At 36.6% G+C, this 18,398-nt stretch overlaps 1 protein-coding gene across 4 annotated transcripts in view; it reads left to right on the forward strand.

The window, feature by feature from the left end:
• Positions 1-1,968, forward strand: part of Agtr1 (angiotensin II receptor type 1) — a 44,281-nt gene extending 42,313 nt beyond the window's left edge. For 3 of the 4 annotated variants that reach the window (XM_063247904.1, XM_013159551.3, XM_023560017.2), the window contains one exon: positions 1-1,968. In XM_063247904.1, coding sequence (XP_063103974.1) covers positions 48-1,127 — 1,080 coding nt within the window. In that variant the 5' untranslated portion in view covers positions 1-47 and the 3' untranslated portion in view covers positions 1,128-1,968. 4 annotated transcript variants of the gene reach the window in all.
• Positions 1,969-18,398: the final 16,430 nt, after the last annotated feature.

The following is an 18,398-nucleotide window of genomic DNA, read 5'->3' on the forward strand; positions in this document are numbered from 1 at the left end:
GATCACTGGTGTACTGTTTTGAGACTCATTTGACTAAGGAGATCAAAATGATCCTCAACTCTTCTACTGAAGATGGTATTAAAAGAATCCAAGATGACTGTCCTAAGGCTGGAAGGCACAGTTACATATTTGTCATGATTCCTACGTTGTACAGTATCATCTTTGTGGTAGGAATATTTGGAAACAGCTTGGTGGTGATTGTCATTTACTTTTATATGAAACTGAAGACTGTGGCCAGTGTTTTTCTTCTGAATTTAGCACTGGCCGATATTTGCTTTTTACTGACTTTGCCACTGTGGGCTGTCTACACTGCTATGGAATACCGCTGGCCCTTTGGCAATTATCTGTGTAAGATCGCCTCAGCTAGCGTCAGTTTCAACCTGTATGCCAGCGTCTTTCTCCTGACCTGTCTCAGCATCGATCGATACCTGGCTATTGTTCACCCCATGAAGTCTCGCCTCCGACGCACAATGCTTGTTGCCAAAGTTACCTGTGTCATAATATGGTTGATGGCTGGCTTGGCCAGTTTACCAGCTGTTATTCACAGAAATGTGTTTTTCATTGAAAACACCAATATCACAGTTTGTGCTTTCCATTATGAGTCTCAAAATTCAACCCTCCCAATAGGCCTAGGCCTGACCAAAAATATACTGGGTTTCATGTTTCCTTTCCTGATCATCCTCACAAGTTATACTCTTATTTGGAAGGCTTTAAAGAAGGCTTATGAAATTCAGAAGAACAAGCCAAGAAACGATGATATTTTTAAGATAATTATGGCAATTGTTCTGTTCTTTTTCTTTTCCTGGGTTCCCCACCAAATATTCACCTTTCTGGATGTATTGATCCAGTTGGGCATTATACATGACTGTAAAATTTCAGATATTGTGGACACTGCCATGCCTATCACCATTTGCATAGCTTATTTCAACAATTGCCTTAACCCTCTTTTTTATGGCTTTCTGGGGAAAAAATTTAAAAAATATTTTCTCCAGCTTCTGAAATACATTCCTCCAAAGGCCAAATCCCACTCAACCCTGTCAACCAAAATGAGCACGCTTTCCTACCGCCCCTCAGATAATGTAAGCTCCTCTGCCAAGAAGCCAGTACAATGTTTTGAGGTAGAGTGACACATTCAAAACCTGTCTGTAATCTTGTGAAAAGAGGAGCCTGAAAAACATTCCTCTATAGTGCTTCAGTACCAAAGGAGCATTAGCTGTGTTTCAGAAGTTAAGTGGGCTGTAGCTACTTCTCTAAAGCTCTGAACAAAAGCTTTGCTTTCCCTTTGCAAGGACAACAAAAACAAAGCCACATGTCGCTTTAAAAAGCGATTGGCTGTTCCAGAATGTCAGAAACTGGATGATTGTGTAGACTTGGAAAATGTTACTGGCAGAAACGGAATCTCCTCCTTGTTTTCTTGTTCTGTTATTTTTGATTTCCACATAAAGATACTTAGAATACGTTAAAACTTCAGACAAGCAACAGGAGATCAGTGCTCAGGACTATTCTGCCCAGTATCCAATAGGAATGAAGTGTTCGTGTCTGCTTAGTTTTTATCAACTGTGACCCACTTGTACCTGCTTCTGCACACTTTATACAGACTCACTAAGCAGGAGTCACTGTATTTCAGAACCTTTTGTGAAATTCAGCCAGTGTCTTAGACTCATACTGCCAAAACATTGCCAGTAAAGTGGCTTATTTGTATAATGATGTTACTGATGTCACACATAAATAAACTACTTGTAAAGATGTTACTCTGTACCAGGTCTGTCTTCCTAGTCATATTAGTTTTATTTCTTATCTGAGAAATGTATATAGTCTGTGATAAAGAGATTATATATCATTAAGAATGCTTTACTATTTTTAAAAAAGTATGTATGCATACGTATATCTGTGCCTCCAAACAGTTGTTATTTGATTAAAATCTGGCAGTTATATTTACCTTGAAATAAAATATTTTATTGTTATGTATCTAATTCTTATTATTTAAAATAGATGATTTTAATCGCATGTAGGTATGAACATTTTTCATTTAAAGTTCATTTAAACTTTAATACAACTGACAGTTTAATATTGTGAGTTATAGATTTTTGTATCCTGTCATTGAAAAGATAAAGAGGAAAATATCACATGTATACACATCTCATTTTAAATTTTCTAAAGTGTCTCATGTAACATCAAAAAACTTCTTACTCCTTATATCTCTAAAATAGTGTTGCTTTACTCATATTTTTAAAAGAGAGGGCCCTGACTGATGTACTTTGAAATTTTGTTGTAGTTTTATTTCTTCTTTTCCCTTCTTTTTAATATGTGAATAAAATGGATTTGAAAAAAATAAAATAAAATAGAGGGATAGTCTATAATTATATCACTGTAGAAAATTTAAAAGGTATAAAAAATATAAAAGATAAATAATTAGCCCTCCAAGATAGAAATGATCATTATAACATTTTAATTCATTTCCTTCTACCTTTTTTTTGCATCATTATACACGTGTACATATGTAAATTATGACACAAAGTGTAATGCAAATAGAACTTGGTATACAGACTTTCCCTTAGCATCATAGCATCATAGTTTCCCATAAATATTCTTCTAAAATATTTTAATTTCTGTACAATATTACAAAATTCTGTCATACCCTGTTATGGTTAACTGGTCATCAAATTGGAGCATTTAGGGTTTTTTAATTTGTTTCGGTATCATAAAAATTAGCCCCAGGAAATTCCAGATATTTGCTATGAAGAATGGGTTTCCCAAAGGCAGAGAACAAAGTAAGCCAGGAGAAAGTGCTAGGAGACAGAGGAATAGACAGAGGCTGCCCTCCACGCCGGGGTGCAGACCTTGCAGCATTGCTGCATGTAGACATATCCTGCTGTTTCCTGAGCTATTATAAGAAATATGCTTTGCACCACGAAACCATAGGAGAAGAAATAAGGACCCCGTGCCACTTGAGGTTAAAATACATAGTCTGCCTGCTGCCCGGTCTCGCAGACAGACGGGGACCTGGGTGCTCTCCACGTGTCATAGGGCAGCAGTCACAGCATCCACTAGGGCCAGGGCAGAGTCTTCATTCATCAAGCCAACCAATGTGCCTTGAGAAATGATGTAACTGAGGTTTTAAAAATGAGTGTCTGCCATCAGAAAGAGCCAATATTAGAAATCCTGTTTTATTCTCCTAAAAATGTAGCATTTTTTCATGTAGCTTACAATGAGCAAATTTAGCTTTCATAATATTCATTTCTAAATCACTCATATACAAAGAAGCTTTAGATAAATAAATTTCTAAGAATTTAAAGACCTTCAGATTTACCCTTCAAGCGATGTAATAGAAAAATATTTATCTATACACACAAGAGTTGTAAATTTGATGAATAAATGATGTTAATTCTAGAACTATTAAAAGCGAGTTTGCTAGCATGATTGCTTTGCTTCAAAAATCCAAATGATAATGAGGCATATATGTCCCCAGGCCATGACATGCAAAGCTTCTTTTGAAAAACTAAACAAGATGACTAATAGAGAGTTTGGCTGAACCTCTCACGAACTGGGCTATATCTCATGAAACTTCTTTTCCAAACCTGATGAAGTTCTGCTCTGCCATATGGGCACATATACTTGCTAAATGATAATTTCCTACAAATAAACAAATAAGCTTCAATCCTCCAGAATGCAGGCAGATAGAAAGCTGACTGGTGTCTTCTAATAAGAAGCAGCCCTGGGAGGGTTCGGCACAGAGAGGAGGGCATCCTGCATGCAGACTGCTGTGCAAACCTGCTGCAAATCAGCCAGCAGTCTTCGACAGAAGAACCCCCAGATGTGAGCTGCTTTCTACGTGTAGCCCCCTCCTAGCCACTGCTGTGATAGAGACGCTTCCAGGGAATATGCAGTCAGTTTCCTAAACAAGCAGCAACTATTCTCATTCATTCACATACAAGATAGGTAATGGGGTAAAGAACCTTTCCACTGATGGTACTACCTTTTCAGCTACCCCTTGAGTCTCCTAATCCATTCTACCTTCTTTCAGAAATACACCCCATTTCCATTTGTGTGCACATGTATTGAAGGATCTGGATAGAGCTCCTCCTGCCCCAGCCGCCAACACATCCATAGAAGATGTGAGAAGACCTAACTAAATCAGCCCAGCATGTGTCTGCGACTGCAAAGAGACAGGTATATGACCTAAAGAAGCCGATCGCAGAAAACTTTTTATAAAGAGAATAAAAAACAATTAAAAAGACAAAATTTCATAACAATATAATAGAAAATTAACAATGCTTAATATATTGCATATTATCTTCAAAGTAGTTACTCAGATTACAAGATATAGACATGCAAAATTAATCAAACATAAGCACAAACCATTCTCTTCAATGAACTAAAAGAAATTAGTAGTATATCTTAGCTATTTTATATATATATATATTCTTTTTCCTTCCTTTTCTCCTTTCTCCCATCCTAGTCATTCTTTCCCTTTGAGCAGTTTCTCTTTTACAATTCTATTATAGACTTTGAATCTTCTTTAATCTTTCAGTCTCTTACACTATGGAGACACTATGATGTTTATACATGCGAGTCTGATTTATTTCACTTATGAATATGGTCTCACGTTGCATCCATTTATTTATACAAGCCTCAAGTGTATCCTTCTTTGCAGCTGAGTAGTACTCCATTGTATAAAAATACCTCATCTTTTTTATCCATTCCTTGGTTGATGGGCATTTGGGTTGTTTCCAAGATTTAGCTATTACAAATTCTGTTGCTATAATCATTGGTGTAAATATATCACTGTTTTTAACTTTTCTGGGAAAATACCCAGCAGGGGAATAGCTGGGCCAAATGAGACCTCCACTCATAGCCTTTTGAGAAATCTCCACATCGATTTCCACAGTGCTTGGACTATACTCCCACCAATAGTGAAGAAGGGTTCCTTCTTCCCCCACAGCCTCTCCAGCATTTTTTATTGGTTCATTTCTTGGTGATAGCCATTCTTTCTGAGGTGAGATAGAATCTCAATGTTATTGTCATTTGCATTTGTCAAATGACTAACGATGATATATTTATTTACCATTTGTATTTCTTCCATTGAGAAGTGTGTATTCTTCCCAGATGCCCATTTTTGGGTTGGATCTTTGAATTTGGGGAACCCGATTCTTTTTAGTTCTTTATCTGATCTAGACAGAAGTCTTTTGTCTGAAAGACAGTTGGTTAAAATTTTTTCCCAATCTGTAGATTTTGTTTTCACTCTGCTTGAATTTTTCTAGGAATTACCAGACAAAATGTTCTTTCTTTCTCATGTGGACTCAATGTGGATGTGAGAAGTTACCACTCTAATGGGAGAAATGAGAATTTCTGGGATTTCTCAGACAGCAGAAGAATACAGCCAAAGTGGTTTTAAAAAATGAACAAAGATACGAAAAGGAACCAAAGCTTTATGACATAAGTGGAAATCAACTTTGTGTCAGCAAGCAAAATAATCTCTAGGCCTCTTTCTTTCTTCCAAACAAGAATTTTCTCTTCCTCAACCCAGTTGAGAATGAGTTTCCTGTCAACATTGTTCAATAAAGGACAATCCAATTTTCTGTAAAATCATTACAGCTATCATTCATCAAATTCTTACTATAGGGGTAAGTATAGAATTTTCTCCTTTGTGCATTATATTATTTAGTCCTCATAACAACTACCCCTGTCAGTTCTGCTATTATACAAGGAGACAGAAAGAAGCTTAGAGATTTTGCATAATTGGTCCAGAGTAATGTGACTGGAATATCCTGGAGCTGAAAATTGAAACCAGTCATTATGATGCCAGAATTTGCCCTCTCATTTTACAAATTACATTGCTCTTGTTTGCACTCCTCCTCCAAAAAACAAAACTATGATCATTTAAGGCATTTCTAAAATATTGTCTATGACTATTTGTTCAAAATTAAGATTTTATTCATGTCCACATTTACTGGATTCCAAGCTAGAATTACAATAGTCATTATCCATGAGAATTCGGCTCACTAATGGAAAGCATTAATTGACCTTAGACACAATCACACTAGATTTTACATTTACTACAGTTTGATTTTGGATGAGTTTATATTAGCTCTAGCATGTAAACAAGCTACAACCATTGACTATCACAGTAATTAGTTAAATGCTGTGGTCTTTTCTGAAGCAAATAATTTAGATACCATTTATTAAATGGGAGAGGGAAGGAAATTTCTAAATTAATTTTCATGTGAAATTTTGCCTTCTTACAGCCTAATGAAATAATTTTCTTTTAAAGAATATTATTGAGACATGATATTAAATTCTGAGAAAGATTTCCTTTTAAAGAATATACAGGTTGGATTTGATAATAGATTAGGTGAAGAATATGTTTGAAATAATGAAAATAATATGATTGTGTCACCTGTGCATGGAGTGCTGAAAGATAAAGGTGAGAAGATCAAAGCCCTGAGTCCTAGTGACAGTTCCAGCAGCATCACTGATGACCACCCCAAAATAGATGGTATTCAAGACATTATGAGGTACAAAAAAAAGGAGTCACAAAGGAAAGGCAAAATATATTCACTAGTGCATCTTTTGCTTCTAGCTACAGAGCAGACATAAAGGAGCAATATTTAAAAACAAGGCAATTGGGCCACAGGCTGAGGGAATGACCATGACATGATAAAATCAAAGCCCTAGATGAATCAAAAATTAATGATGCAACCTACCATGAGGGAAAGTTAGGCACAGAAATAGATCTGTGATTCTTGGTGAAAAGTGTGCCCTTTGAAGGAGACTTGGCAATGTCTGGACATACGTTGATTGTCACAGTTTAAGAAAGGATGTTACTGGCATCCAACATAAAGAGGTCAAGGGGTACTGCAACCCACACCACAAGCAGCTATGGCATCCAAAATCTCAACAGTGCCAAAGCTAAGAATCTATAAGGGAGGAGAGAAATAAAGAAAAAGTACCATTTTAGCAATGCTGATCTCCTGAAATTTATAATCTACAGTGTTTCTTCCTCTCTCATTTTTCCTGTGCTATACGTCATCTTCTCAAATTGCACTGCACATGAACTTCGCTGAAACACATGATTGTATAAGAAAACACTTTTTTAAAAAAGCAGTGTCATTTCTTGGACTAAGTAGGCAAATCTATTCATGCAAAAAGTGGTATATTTTAAAGTCACTCATGAACAATAGGAACAAAAGCAGCAAGGTAGCATGATGTAAATAAAACAGTTGAACCCTCATTTCTAGAGGAGACAAAAAAGAAGGTATGGCTCCCACCAAGCAGCTAATCCTCAGAGAAGACATGGGGTACAGAAATGAAAGGTGAGGGTGCTGCCAGCAGCTCCCCCAGGATACTCCATAGTCTCTTAGCATGTGTTGTGAGCCTGATAAAAATTTTTGTTGAACAAAACCAAAGATTTATTTTAGTCTTATTCTTCAATATTTCCATAGAGGATTTGAATGGTTTTCAGTGAAGTATGTATTAAAGCAGGGTAATAGAAAACAAATCAGACCAAAGAAAAAAACATCAATAAAAAACAAAGTAAAACCACTGACAACAGGCCAAAAAAAAAAGTTGCTGAAAAAATTATTGGTTTCTGAGCCTCTTGTAGCTTGGATCAAATGATGGCACCATTAAATCTCCAACTCTTATTCAAAGCAAGAGCAAATCAGGTCCCAAAATGGACCTGTTTAATGTGGAATTCCAAAGGAAATTTCTTACATGAGCTCATGGATACAGACCTAGAATCACTTAATGAACCATTTTGTAAGCAAAGTTTTTTGATTAACTCTGATTCAGATTTTTTTTCTTTTGCAATTTCCTTAGGTAGACTCCTAGAACAATGCACCAATTCCATGAAGCTTCAAAAGAAAGAGTGTGCAGGTACAGTACTGTGGAATGGAAGCCATCCAGGGCTGCATTTGACAGGACTCATGATGCCACTGTGATGACAACAGGGGCTTCTGAGTCCACTGAAACTTTAGATGACACGGTTCACACTCACAGAGAAAGTTCAAGGTCTCTGAACGAATGTCTAGAAGACTGAAGAGTTTCGATCTAGCTCTAGCCACCTGCCTCCCCCAGTTCAGGTTACAGCCTATCTCACTATTCTGAGCAGACTGTATCAATCCTCTGCCCCCATGGGATAGGGGCATGAAACAGCTCCCACTGTACGCACACACATGCGTTTCACATAGCACAACACAGAAACAGCACATTGCCATGGGGTTCCTCATCACAGAATACCCTCAATTCCCAAAGTCCTCTATCCCTCTAGACATTTCTGCCCTAGATTCCATGCACGTTTCTCCCACCTTACACATCACCCTTTTCCTTCTGCCTTCTCTTTTGTCTTGTGTCACTGCCTCCTTTGGGGAATCACACTCAGCATCTAGCTTCTCCCACAGAGCCATTCCTGTCCTTATTGTTCCCTTGCTGAATGGCAACCATGCATCCTTCCTTCCTGCAGGGATTCATCTTTTCTCCCATGAAGACTGTTGGAATGCTTTCTGGAGACATTCTGAGGGGAAATTCAATCTGTGTTGCTAAGTGTAGAAATGTCCATGTTACCACTGACAGTACAGTGGTTCTTAAATAGTACTTGCCAATCCTAATGTTGGGAAGCAGAGAAATTTTTCATCAGATAGAGCTTATTCCTAATTGATTTATTCAGAATTCCTGTTTATCAGACCTCATGTTTTCCTGCCAATCCAACATGTCATTTCCTGCTATTCATTCTTGCCTGGGGTACTCTGATGCTCTGGGCATGGCAGAATCCTATGCTCTGTGTGGTCATCCTTTCAAGAAGATGTATTCATGAGGTTCACTTAACAATGATTAAGTTGAACTACCTTCTCAACTCCCTCCACTTACATTTATTTAACATATCATTGGGCTTACTGTATATGAAGTTCTTATATTCCATGGTCATTTGCAGAATTTAAAGCAATATAACCTTTATTTCAAAATACAAATCATTGTGTACCTAAACCACAGAAGCATACCTCATTGGTCAGAAACAACCATTTTAATCCATTTACCTGCAGGCAAGCACAAAAATTACCAATGTTACTCATATGATCTCATATTATAAAAGATACTGGTATATAGCGACTAATTTTACAGAAGCCAAAAGATTAGTTTTTGATGACTTGAATTGTATATTCTTTTCTTAGTCTTCTGACAGTAAAGACCACATCTGTACTTTGTTGGGAGCAATTATATCAAGGATACAACACCTTTTCTTTATTATTTGTATGTTTTTAACTCAAGTATTTCAATACAAGAGGAAAAAATAAAAACTTTCCTAAGAAGTGTTTTTATGATGTCATTTGCATTCCATCATTCTCAGTCCAGAATTTAATTTCTAAATAAGAGGACCCAATATTTTCCCATATTTTTTCTCTTCACTTTCAGTGGCAAACAGTAGCTGAGATTTCAAATGAGACCATTCTCAATACTTTTACCAAGAAATGTTATTACTATTATATAAAATATAAGCAGCTTCAAGAAAACATCTGAAATTTTTTAAGCTGAGCCAAGTATTATGATTCGGTGGTTATATTGAGAAGGATTTTAGGATACTGCTACTAGCAGATTTAGAAATAAGTGTAAGATATGTTTCCTGTATACATTTGGAGTGCATTTCTAATGTAGCCTTTCCAACAGAGGACAAATCAACAGAAAGGTTGCCACTTCTTATAGGAGGGTACCTTCTCTCATTTTGTGTTCATGCCCACCTCCCACTCTTCCTCACCTCCATACTCGCTGCCCAAAGAAACACCAAATTCTCTCTTTGGTCGAGGAGTTAATCTTTCTCAAGTGTTCTTTTAACAACAGCAGAAAATGATAGAAAGTAGTTGAGGCTAAAGTAGATGGAATCATTTCCCTCTTTCCTACAGATGCAAAAGAAAAACAAATGCAAAAAGATGGAGGAGGAGAAAAAAAAGAAGGGAAAGCAAGAAGTTCCAAATAATCGTAACTCAACTATTTTGAGTCTCAAAAATCCTTTTTCTTTTTTGCAAAACTGTCAAATCGTTAAAACATAAGCACACAATCAGTACATTTGATTAACAGTTTAGAAATTATTCTGACCTCAGATTATTCACTTCCACTTTCTACTTACAGATCTAGACAAAAGGAAACTCCATGTATCTATCTTCTACATCTAATAGCACTTGGCATTGTTCCAATTCTATCCTTCCTTCTCTTCAAAACAGGGCACTCCTCTGGATTTCTGCCAACCTTCTTTACACGTCTTCTCTTTCACTCACTTTAGGAGACTGCACACATATACTGCTGTCATTTTTGTCCAAGAGCCAGATCCCCAGAGGTCTGTATTTCTAACTGCCTACTAGGTGGAGGTACTTGTCTGGAGGGACACAAAACAGCTCACAATCAACTTACCTAAAACCAGTCTTGAAAAACAGGCAGGAAGAAAAAGTATAGAAGCTTCTTGTACAAAACAGTCTAGTGGACACACTGCTGCTTCCCAAGGTCAGTCCCTGGTCTCACTGACACCACTGAACCCTAGAGACCAGAGTGCAGTGATTGGAAGCACCAGAAAGAATGTCCCCGAAAACCTGGTTGCTGATTTGCAACATCAATTCCACATTCAGTCAATGGGCAGCCAGAAAGTAACAGCTGAGCTCTCTAGAAACCACTGGAAAAAACGGAAAATGAGCTGAGGCCATTCTTGACATACCTGGGAAACTGCTTCAGTAGCCGCTGGTGTGTGTGTGCACCTTCTGCACCAGGTGCTGAGCTCCCAGCTGGCCTTCCTGATGCCCTTGTATCCACATGCCCACCCTTTCTTCGTCAGCTGAAATGACAGCTCTTGGCTAAATACTTACTTTACATATAACTTCATTACATGATTCTTTCTCTTCCTGCCCTCATCAAGCCAGGGTTCAGTTCAGTCAGAAAGCCTGGGGGAGAGTTTTACATGTTACAAATTCTAGAAAAGGAGATGGCACGGGATACAGACTACTCTGACCTCCCTACCCTACAGATGCAGGTTGCTAGTCCCCAAAAGGGAAGTAAGCCCCAATAGGAGTCTTTCTGCTCCAACATAGCACAACATGTCACAAGGAATGGAGGTAGATTTGCAACTCTTAAATATCAGAGAGGGGAGGTGACTTCAGAGCAGACCTTCAAAGGCAATGAAAGTTACACCTCCTCAACCCTGGGACAAAGACAATACAATTAGAAACTAAAGACGCTGTCTCCCAGTAAGACCTAGGAAAGTGGAGAAGGAAAAAGATTTGCAGGTGATTAGGAATCAGAAGCCTAGAGCCTTTTGTATAACCCCAGATTACAAGTGTTTTGTCCTTCTAGTTTACAGTGACAACCTCCAGATGCCTGCAAGGATCCTGGCCTCCCACCTGGAGAGAAAGAGAGTGCAAAGTACAGGACCTGCAGCCAAAAGGAATCCAATCTCACATGTAGAGCTGTGCTGCTTGAGTTGTGCTCTCCAAAGTTCACAAGCATTAAAATGTTCAGCCGGGAATCTTGGGAGGCTACAGATCCTGGTGCCAAGGCTACAGAGTGGGACTGGAAATGGCATATCTTACAGGCTCCCGAGGGATGTCTCTGACCCTGCTCTAAGGGCCACATTTTATGTAATGAGATCTAATACATGAGGTCAGGTTTTAGGCAGAGTTTGAACTTAATGTCTTACTTCCAGGCACTTAAAATGAGTATCTTACACTTCTCAATTACTTTTGCCTAAGAAGAATCTGTTACATGGGAGAGTTGTATTAAGATAAAACTTAGGGAGCTTCTGCTCAAAAATGTGACTTTTTGGTTACTTTGGCATAGTAACGATTTTTGAAATACTGTTTAAGCTACTCAAGAATAATAACAGAAATTTAAAACACTAAAACCATTCAAACCAGAAAGCCCCTCAAGATCACGAAACAAGGTACTATAACTCTTCAAATACAGCTGCAAGGCTTTCTCTGCTGCATTCTGAATCAATCTTGGAGTGTCTGAGCCTCTGTCACTGGCATTTAAATCAATTTTGCTTTAAGGAAAAAGTTGCCATTTGTCGTCTGCTAAATGGGAATGCTGACTTTGACTTTGCGTAGATATGAAGACTCAGTCAGAGTAACAATGCATAGTCTCAAGCAGACTATATTGCAAGAGGAAAGGAGACAGCCGCTGTCTTTTCAGGGATTTATCTTCTCCCAAATGTGTGGATGCACAGCAAGCAAGCTGCAATACCACACTTCCCTGGTCATTGAATATCCTGCAGTGCACTTCTTAATTAAAACCAGCATCACAAATATGATTGCTTAAGTGCCCCAAACCTGGCCTGCTTAATGGCCAATCAGAGAACTGTATGATCATTAAATCCATTTGGAACCACATTTTTCCCCCTGAGGTGAATACAGTTAAGCGCTAAATATTCTTATTGTTTTCTATCAAGTATATTTTTTTAAATACTGTTCCTTTTTTCAGGATCAAAATTTTCATTTCACTTTTGCAGTAAGAATTTAACCCTGAAGTAGCTTGTGATTTTTTTTTAAAACTAGAATTTGTAAGGATGCTGAGTGAGGGTTAAGGAATAAATTGAGTGAATGATACGTACAGTGTTGCCTAGTAACACAGGCTGATCTGTACAAAGCCATAAATTGCAAAATTTCACAGCAGCACAAAAAACTTTTACTGGCACTTAAGCATATTTTTCCCTGATTGAAGCAAAATTCATGCAACAATTACAACCACATGACCAAAGCTGGTAATGATTAGCCTTCAAGAGCTGCTGTTTCTTCTGACAGTACCAAAGCTGTTTTCGTTTGTTTCAGGAAAGAAAGGATCAGATCTTTTGTGGGCCAGCCTTCCTGAAAAGGCAGAATCAAGCCTGGTAATTAGCCAGTGCCAACATCTTAACCAAAGCCTCCAATGAAAAATAGAAGAGTTATGTAATAATTTACAATTCTAATTAACTTGTGTCACCCAGAACCAGCTCTCAGTATCCAGCTCTCAGTATTAATACATATTCTAGAGGCTGTCCTCCTATTAATATAAATGGAAAAACACATTATCCAGAAATAGCACAAACATGCCTACAACTTTATCAATAATAAAACTTCATGAAGATGAAAACTGAAAGCCAGAAGGGTTTATTTTTATTTATTCTAACAAGCATCTCAAGAACCATTCACTATCTAAATTAAATTTTATATATGATAACAAATATCCTCAGGAACTGTCTACATTTATATTAAATTTATTTTTAATTCATTCATAAAACATTATTTATCTTAATGGAATAGGAACTACTGTTTTGATATATATATGTATATATATGTATAGATATGTATATATATATATATATATATATATATATATATATATATGCACACACACAGACACACAAGGGGTTACCAAAATAATTGGTGAGTGTTAGATTAAAAATTATTACACTAGGGACCAGGGATTTAGCTCAGTAGCATAAGTACCTGCCAGGAAAGCATGAGGTCATGAGTTTGATCCCTGGTACAAAAAAAAAATCATTACAATAAATAACATATTTTCATTAATCCACTTCAATTTGAACACACATTTCAATGTTCTTACCTCTTTTTATCTTTCTTTTTTTTTTTTAAGACAAAGTTTGAGACAGTTGAGGCTCACCTCAAACTTGTTTATGTAGCCCAGGCTATCCTAGAACTTACATATGTAGACCAGGCTATTCTCTAAGGGATGGCAATCCTTCTGTCTCAGGTTCCCAAGCATTGAGATTATAGGCATGCACCACCCACTCAGCACTTGCCACTTTCTGAAGAAACGAAAGGCAGGCTCCTAAAAAACATTCCAGTGTGTCTTTGTCTACCTCATTCACCAGATCTATTCACCAATACACCTTCTGGCTCTTCCTCAGAGTCAAAATGACCATGAAAGGTAAGTGTAATGTTCTCAACTCAGGACATCAAGGCAGCCACTAGGCATAATTAAAGAAAGACTCACAAAAGATGACTCCCATAAATTCTTCACAAAGTGGCAAGAATAATGAAATAGTGTTATTTAAGATAAGGAGAGCATATTTTGAGGAGGATTAATGATGATGCATTTTTTTACTGTGATAAATATTCTAATTTAAACATTTACAGTATTTTTTCATCATACCTCCTACATATTTTATAATGTTTGAATAAAGTTCAATTTGTCTCTTCAATTATTATTTCTTCATAATAAAAAAAATTCTTACAGCTTCATGAAATGGACACTATTTTTATCTATATTCACCCCATGCCCAATAGCACAGTTGTTCCTGTCTGACTGTAGTATAATTCCCATTGATTAACTTAGAAAATGTTCTCAAGATATCTCCTAAATATAGTTGTTGAAGTAATTATTACAAAATATAATTAAGAAGGGAAGTTAGACTCATACTGAATTCAAGATAGCTTGTTGAGTAATATCCTATGTCCAGACCAAAGAAATTATGGTTTGTGGAAATAATAATTTATTACACCCTAACACACACACACACACACACACACACACATACAACATAGCTAAAATGAATGTGTTTCACTGACAGAAGACTGGGTAATTTCTTTTTCTATAACAAATACATTTATATCAATAGATTCACCAGTATTTTTGAAGGGATTCATACTATAGTTCAAGAAAATTGAGAAATAAATGCTTTGATCCTTTTATAAGGTTTTCATTCCTCTAGGTCTAGCATGAATAAAAAGTGCTTATAAAAATTTAATAGGCAATGCAGGCACCTAAGAATGCCTTTTGGAGCACATTGGAAGGCATATATTCAGGCTTAGTCTTTCAATCAGTTTTGTGGTTGAGCTTCTTGGTGAACAATTTTTTTTTTATCGGTACCAGGGACTTGGTGAACATTTCAATAAATCTGAACTTACTTTCACTTGAGCGTTATAATATCAAACTTTTCATTTAGTTTCTCATAATCCCACAACTCTAGTACAGTTACTGCAAGATTTGTGAAGACACAGATGCTACTAAAGGAAATAGAATAAGCAGGCACTGAAAACAGAGATGGATATGATCAAACTCATGACCGCCTGCTTGCAAGGCAGGTGCTTATGGCGCTGAGCTAAATCCCCAGCCCCAAAGGAATCTATCTAATCCCAGTATCCCAGGTCCAGGAAAGACCACTGACATACCACACCACCAGCTCTTAGAATGCATGGAATTAGAATTGGAATTGGAATTGGAATTGGAAATGTCCCCCCAAGTAGTGCCAGCAAGCCCCTGAAAAAGTTATTTAACCTTCTTGAGTTCCAGTATAAAATTCCTTCCTGTATAAAATTATGATTAGATTTGATGTGCCTTAAAATTTCTAACTCCATGATGCTATAACTACCTCCTTCCATGGGTCTATATCAAAGTTTCCATGGCTTCCTACTCTATCATTTTACTACAAGCAACAACTAAGGAAATAGCAGCCAGAGCTGTAAAACTAGAATTAGCCACTCTCTGTCATGGGTGAGGTGTGATGTGCTTTACAAAGAAAAAGCAACATGCTTCACTTTGCAAAATGAAGCCCACGTACAGTCACATAGCCCAGTCCTCAGTACATAGTGGCATTCAACAAAAATCACCTCCTGCTGCTGTCCTTGTGCACACATGCACACACCCCTAGGTGCTTAAATATTTGCCTTTCATTAAAGAGTGGGGCTCTGTGGCCATGCATTCCAATTACAAACACAGAAAGTAACAAGTCTGAAAAGTTTACTTATTTAAGTGGCAATATATTGTCTGCACTATATGTAGATTTAGAGCCATAATTTTGTATGTAATTTCTAATTAAACTTTAAAGCTGATTAACTTAGATACCTTGAAAATAATTTAAATTTCTCAAATCCCTATAAGTGAAGCACTCTTTTCTGCTCTGAGTTAGAAAGAAATATAATCCTTAAATTTTTGAATGATCATTAAAAGAATTAGAAGGATTATGAATACCTTATGTTTTATTAAAAACTAATTTTTTTCTGCAAAGAAGTTACATGTCTTGGTTAATTTCCTCTTGTCTCTGAGACAAAATACCCAACACCCAAAGTTAAAGGAGGAAAGGTTTTTTTAGCTCACAGTTTGTGGAGGTTTCAGTTCGTAATCAGCTGGCTCCAAAGCAGGGTGGCACATGGCAGGGATGATGGCAGGATTGATTGTGGCAGAAGACAAGCAAAAAACAGTAAGCAAGCAAGACAAAACTCTTTCTGTCCCTGATATTATATGCAGGCTACCTGCCCTAGCACTCACACACTTAATCCTAGCCAGAACTATGACAACCCAACCAGTGGACTGATTTGCTGATCACACACCCTTAATCCCAGCATCATACACTCTACATTCAGCCACCTCTGAAAAAGCTCTCTGATCACATGAGGCTTTGGGGGACATCTAGAACAAGCCATAACAGTATAGAATATTCTAATGAAGGTCAAAGAAGGAAATAGCAGTCTAATGAAGGTCAGAGAAGCATAATGAGAGCAACAGAACTTCTGAGCATCTTTCTAAAAACAGCCCGAGAAAGAAATAAATTCATCAAATTGCTGTTCATTTGTTGGTCATCAGAATGTAAAAGAATACGAATTCTCTAAAACACATTACTTGAAATTCCAAAAGGTTTTCTAAAAGATGAATATTGAATAATATTCAATAATGAAAGAAAATTCCTAATTATGTGGCTATCAAAATATATGATTAAGAGTTGTAGATTTTACAGTTTACAACATGACCAGCATTACTGGTGGGCTTTAGGCACTTCATTACACAAATATAATGCACTTTTATTAAAAGACTCTGACCCAAATTGACAAGTGAAAAATTTATTGAATCTGTCTTTAAAGAGAAAAATATTAGTGTATCTCTCAACTTTATAACTTAGAAATAAAACCTATGTAGACAAAATTGAAGGAGTTCATGCTCTTAACTAACTAAAGGGTAAGTTTCAAATTAGTTTCTTCTTATGTACAAAGTTACTGCATTTTCAAAAGAGTGAAATAATTATGCTTTCATACACTTTAAGATAGTTTTACTTTAGCTATGCTTAGCATTTATTTAGGATTCATTCTAATTATATTAATAATATTGTACACATAAATTACTTAATGTAAGAGATATGAAGATTTCAAGAAGACCAATTTTCTTAAATGTATACTTGAAAGCAGAAAACTGTTCAAATAATGTATTTTTCTAAGAGGAACATATTAGAAGTGTTCTACCTTTTAAACAAGGTGCAACAAACAGTGTCATTATCACCTATTATTGTAGAATTTGTAATGGGAGAACTATTAAAAAGTAACTTAGTGAAGCAGAAGTCAAGCATGAGTTTATGTTTTCCATCTACTAAACATGGCAACTTTCTTAAATCTTATGAAAGACTGGAATGTGGTTTTCAACTTAAAGACGCAGAAAGTAAAATGGGTCAAAGTCCACTGCATCTATTTTCAATTATTGAGACAGAGTCCTCAAGCAGCCAGAGTCAGCCAGAATTGTCTGAGACCTGGGGATCATAATGAAAATATCTTATAGTAAAATGTATTCCCCATAGGTTTAAATGCAAAATGAGAACCCAACTTTTTATTGCTCGTTAAATGAAATGTGCAGTCTTTTTCCCCTTTTAAGGTCAAGTATGCAGTACTTTGGAAAACAAACCATAAAAACATGATTAGAGAGAACAGAGGAAGTCATTATTATCTCTAGGCATAAAGAATGTAACATCATTCTATCAATCTAATGTATCTTTGTAACAGCAGTGGCAGCATGTGGCAGTGCTTAAATTGCAAATACAGTATTTAAGAAAAAGCACGGATTAAAAGAGCACTGAGATAAACTGGGAAACAGCCACATAGATTAGATTATTTTCATAAGTTCCATTTGCTTCCCCAAGGCCCATTTAACATTATATATTGCTGCATTATCTACCTAACAGAAACAATACCTTCATCCATCCAACAGCCATAAAGTAAATCCAGGTGTATACAGTCAATAACTAATGAGCTAAAGTCCATTTCTGACGTATGGTATAGGAAACTAAAATACCTGCAGAATCAATTGAGAGATATTGATAATGAATTGATAAATGCATACAACATGTTTTTTGCCTTCTCGAAAAGATTTATAACTCAAAAATTGGAGATGGCAAGATGAGCCTTCTCAATGTTAATATCACAGCAGAATATTTCAGTGTGTTTGGCTTTTGCAAAGAACAGCTTCATTGTTGAGGCAGATCCAATACGGTGTCAGGTTTTCAACAACAATTGCTAGCTATCTGTCATATTTAGGGCAGTTATAGTCTCAATATGCTCCGCTAGTGGCAGCTGGATCAACTTGAAACCAATTTGAAAAACATAGTTAGGAAAGTAAAGGAAATGATCTGTAACATGATAAACGTACCATATTGCACATGAGATTCT

Source organism: Cavia porcellus, unplaced genomic scaffold, assembly GCF_034190915.1.
Source record: "Cavia porcellus strain 051 isolate PalLab524CR breed Dunkin Hartley unplaced genomic scaffold, mCavPor4.1 scaffold_5, whole genome shotgun sequence".
Taxonomy (NCBI): domain Eukaryota; kingdom Metazoa; phylum Chordata; class Mammalia; order Rodentia; family Caviidae; genus Cavia; species Cavia porcellus.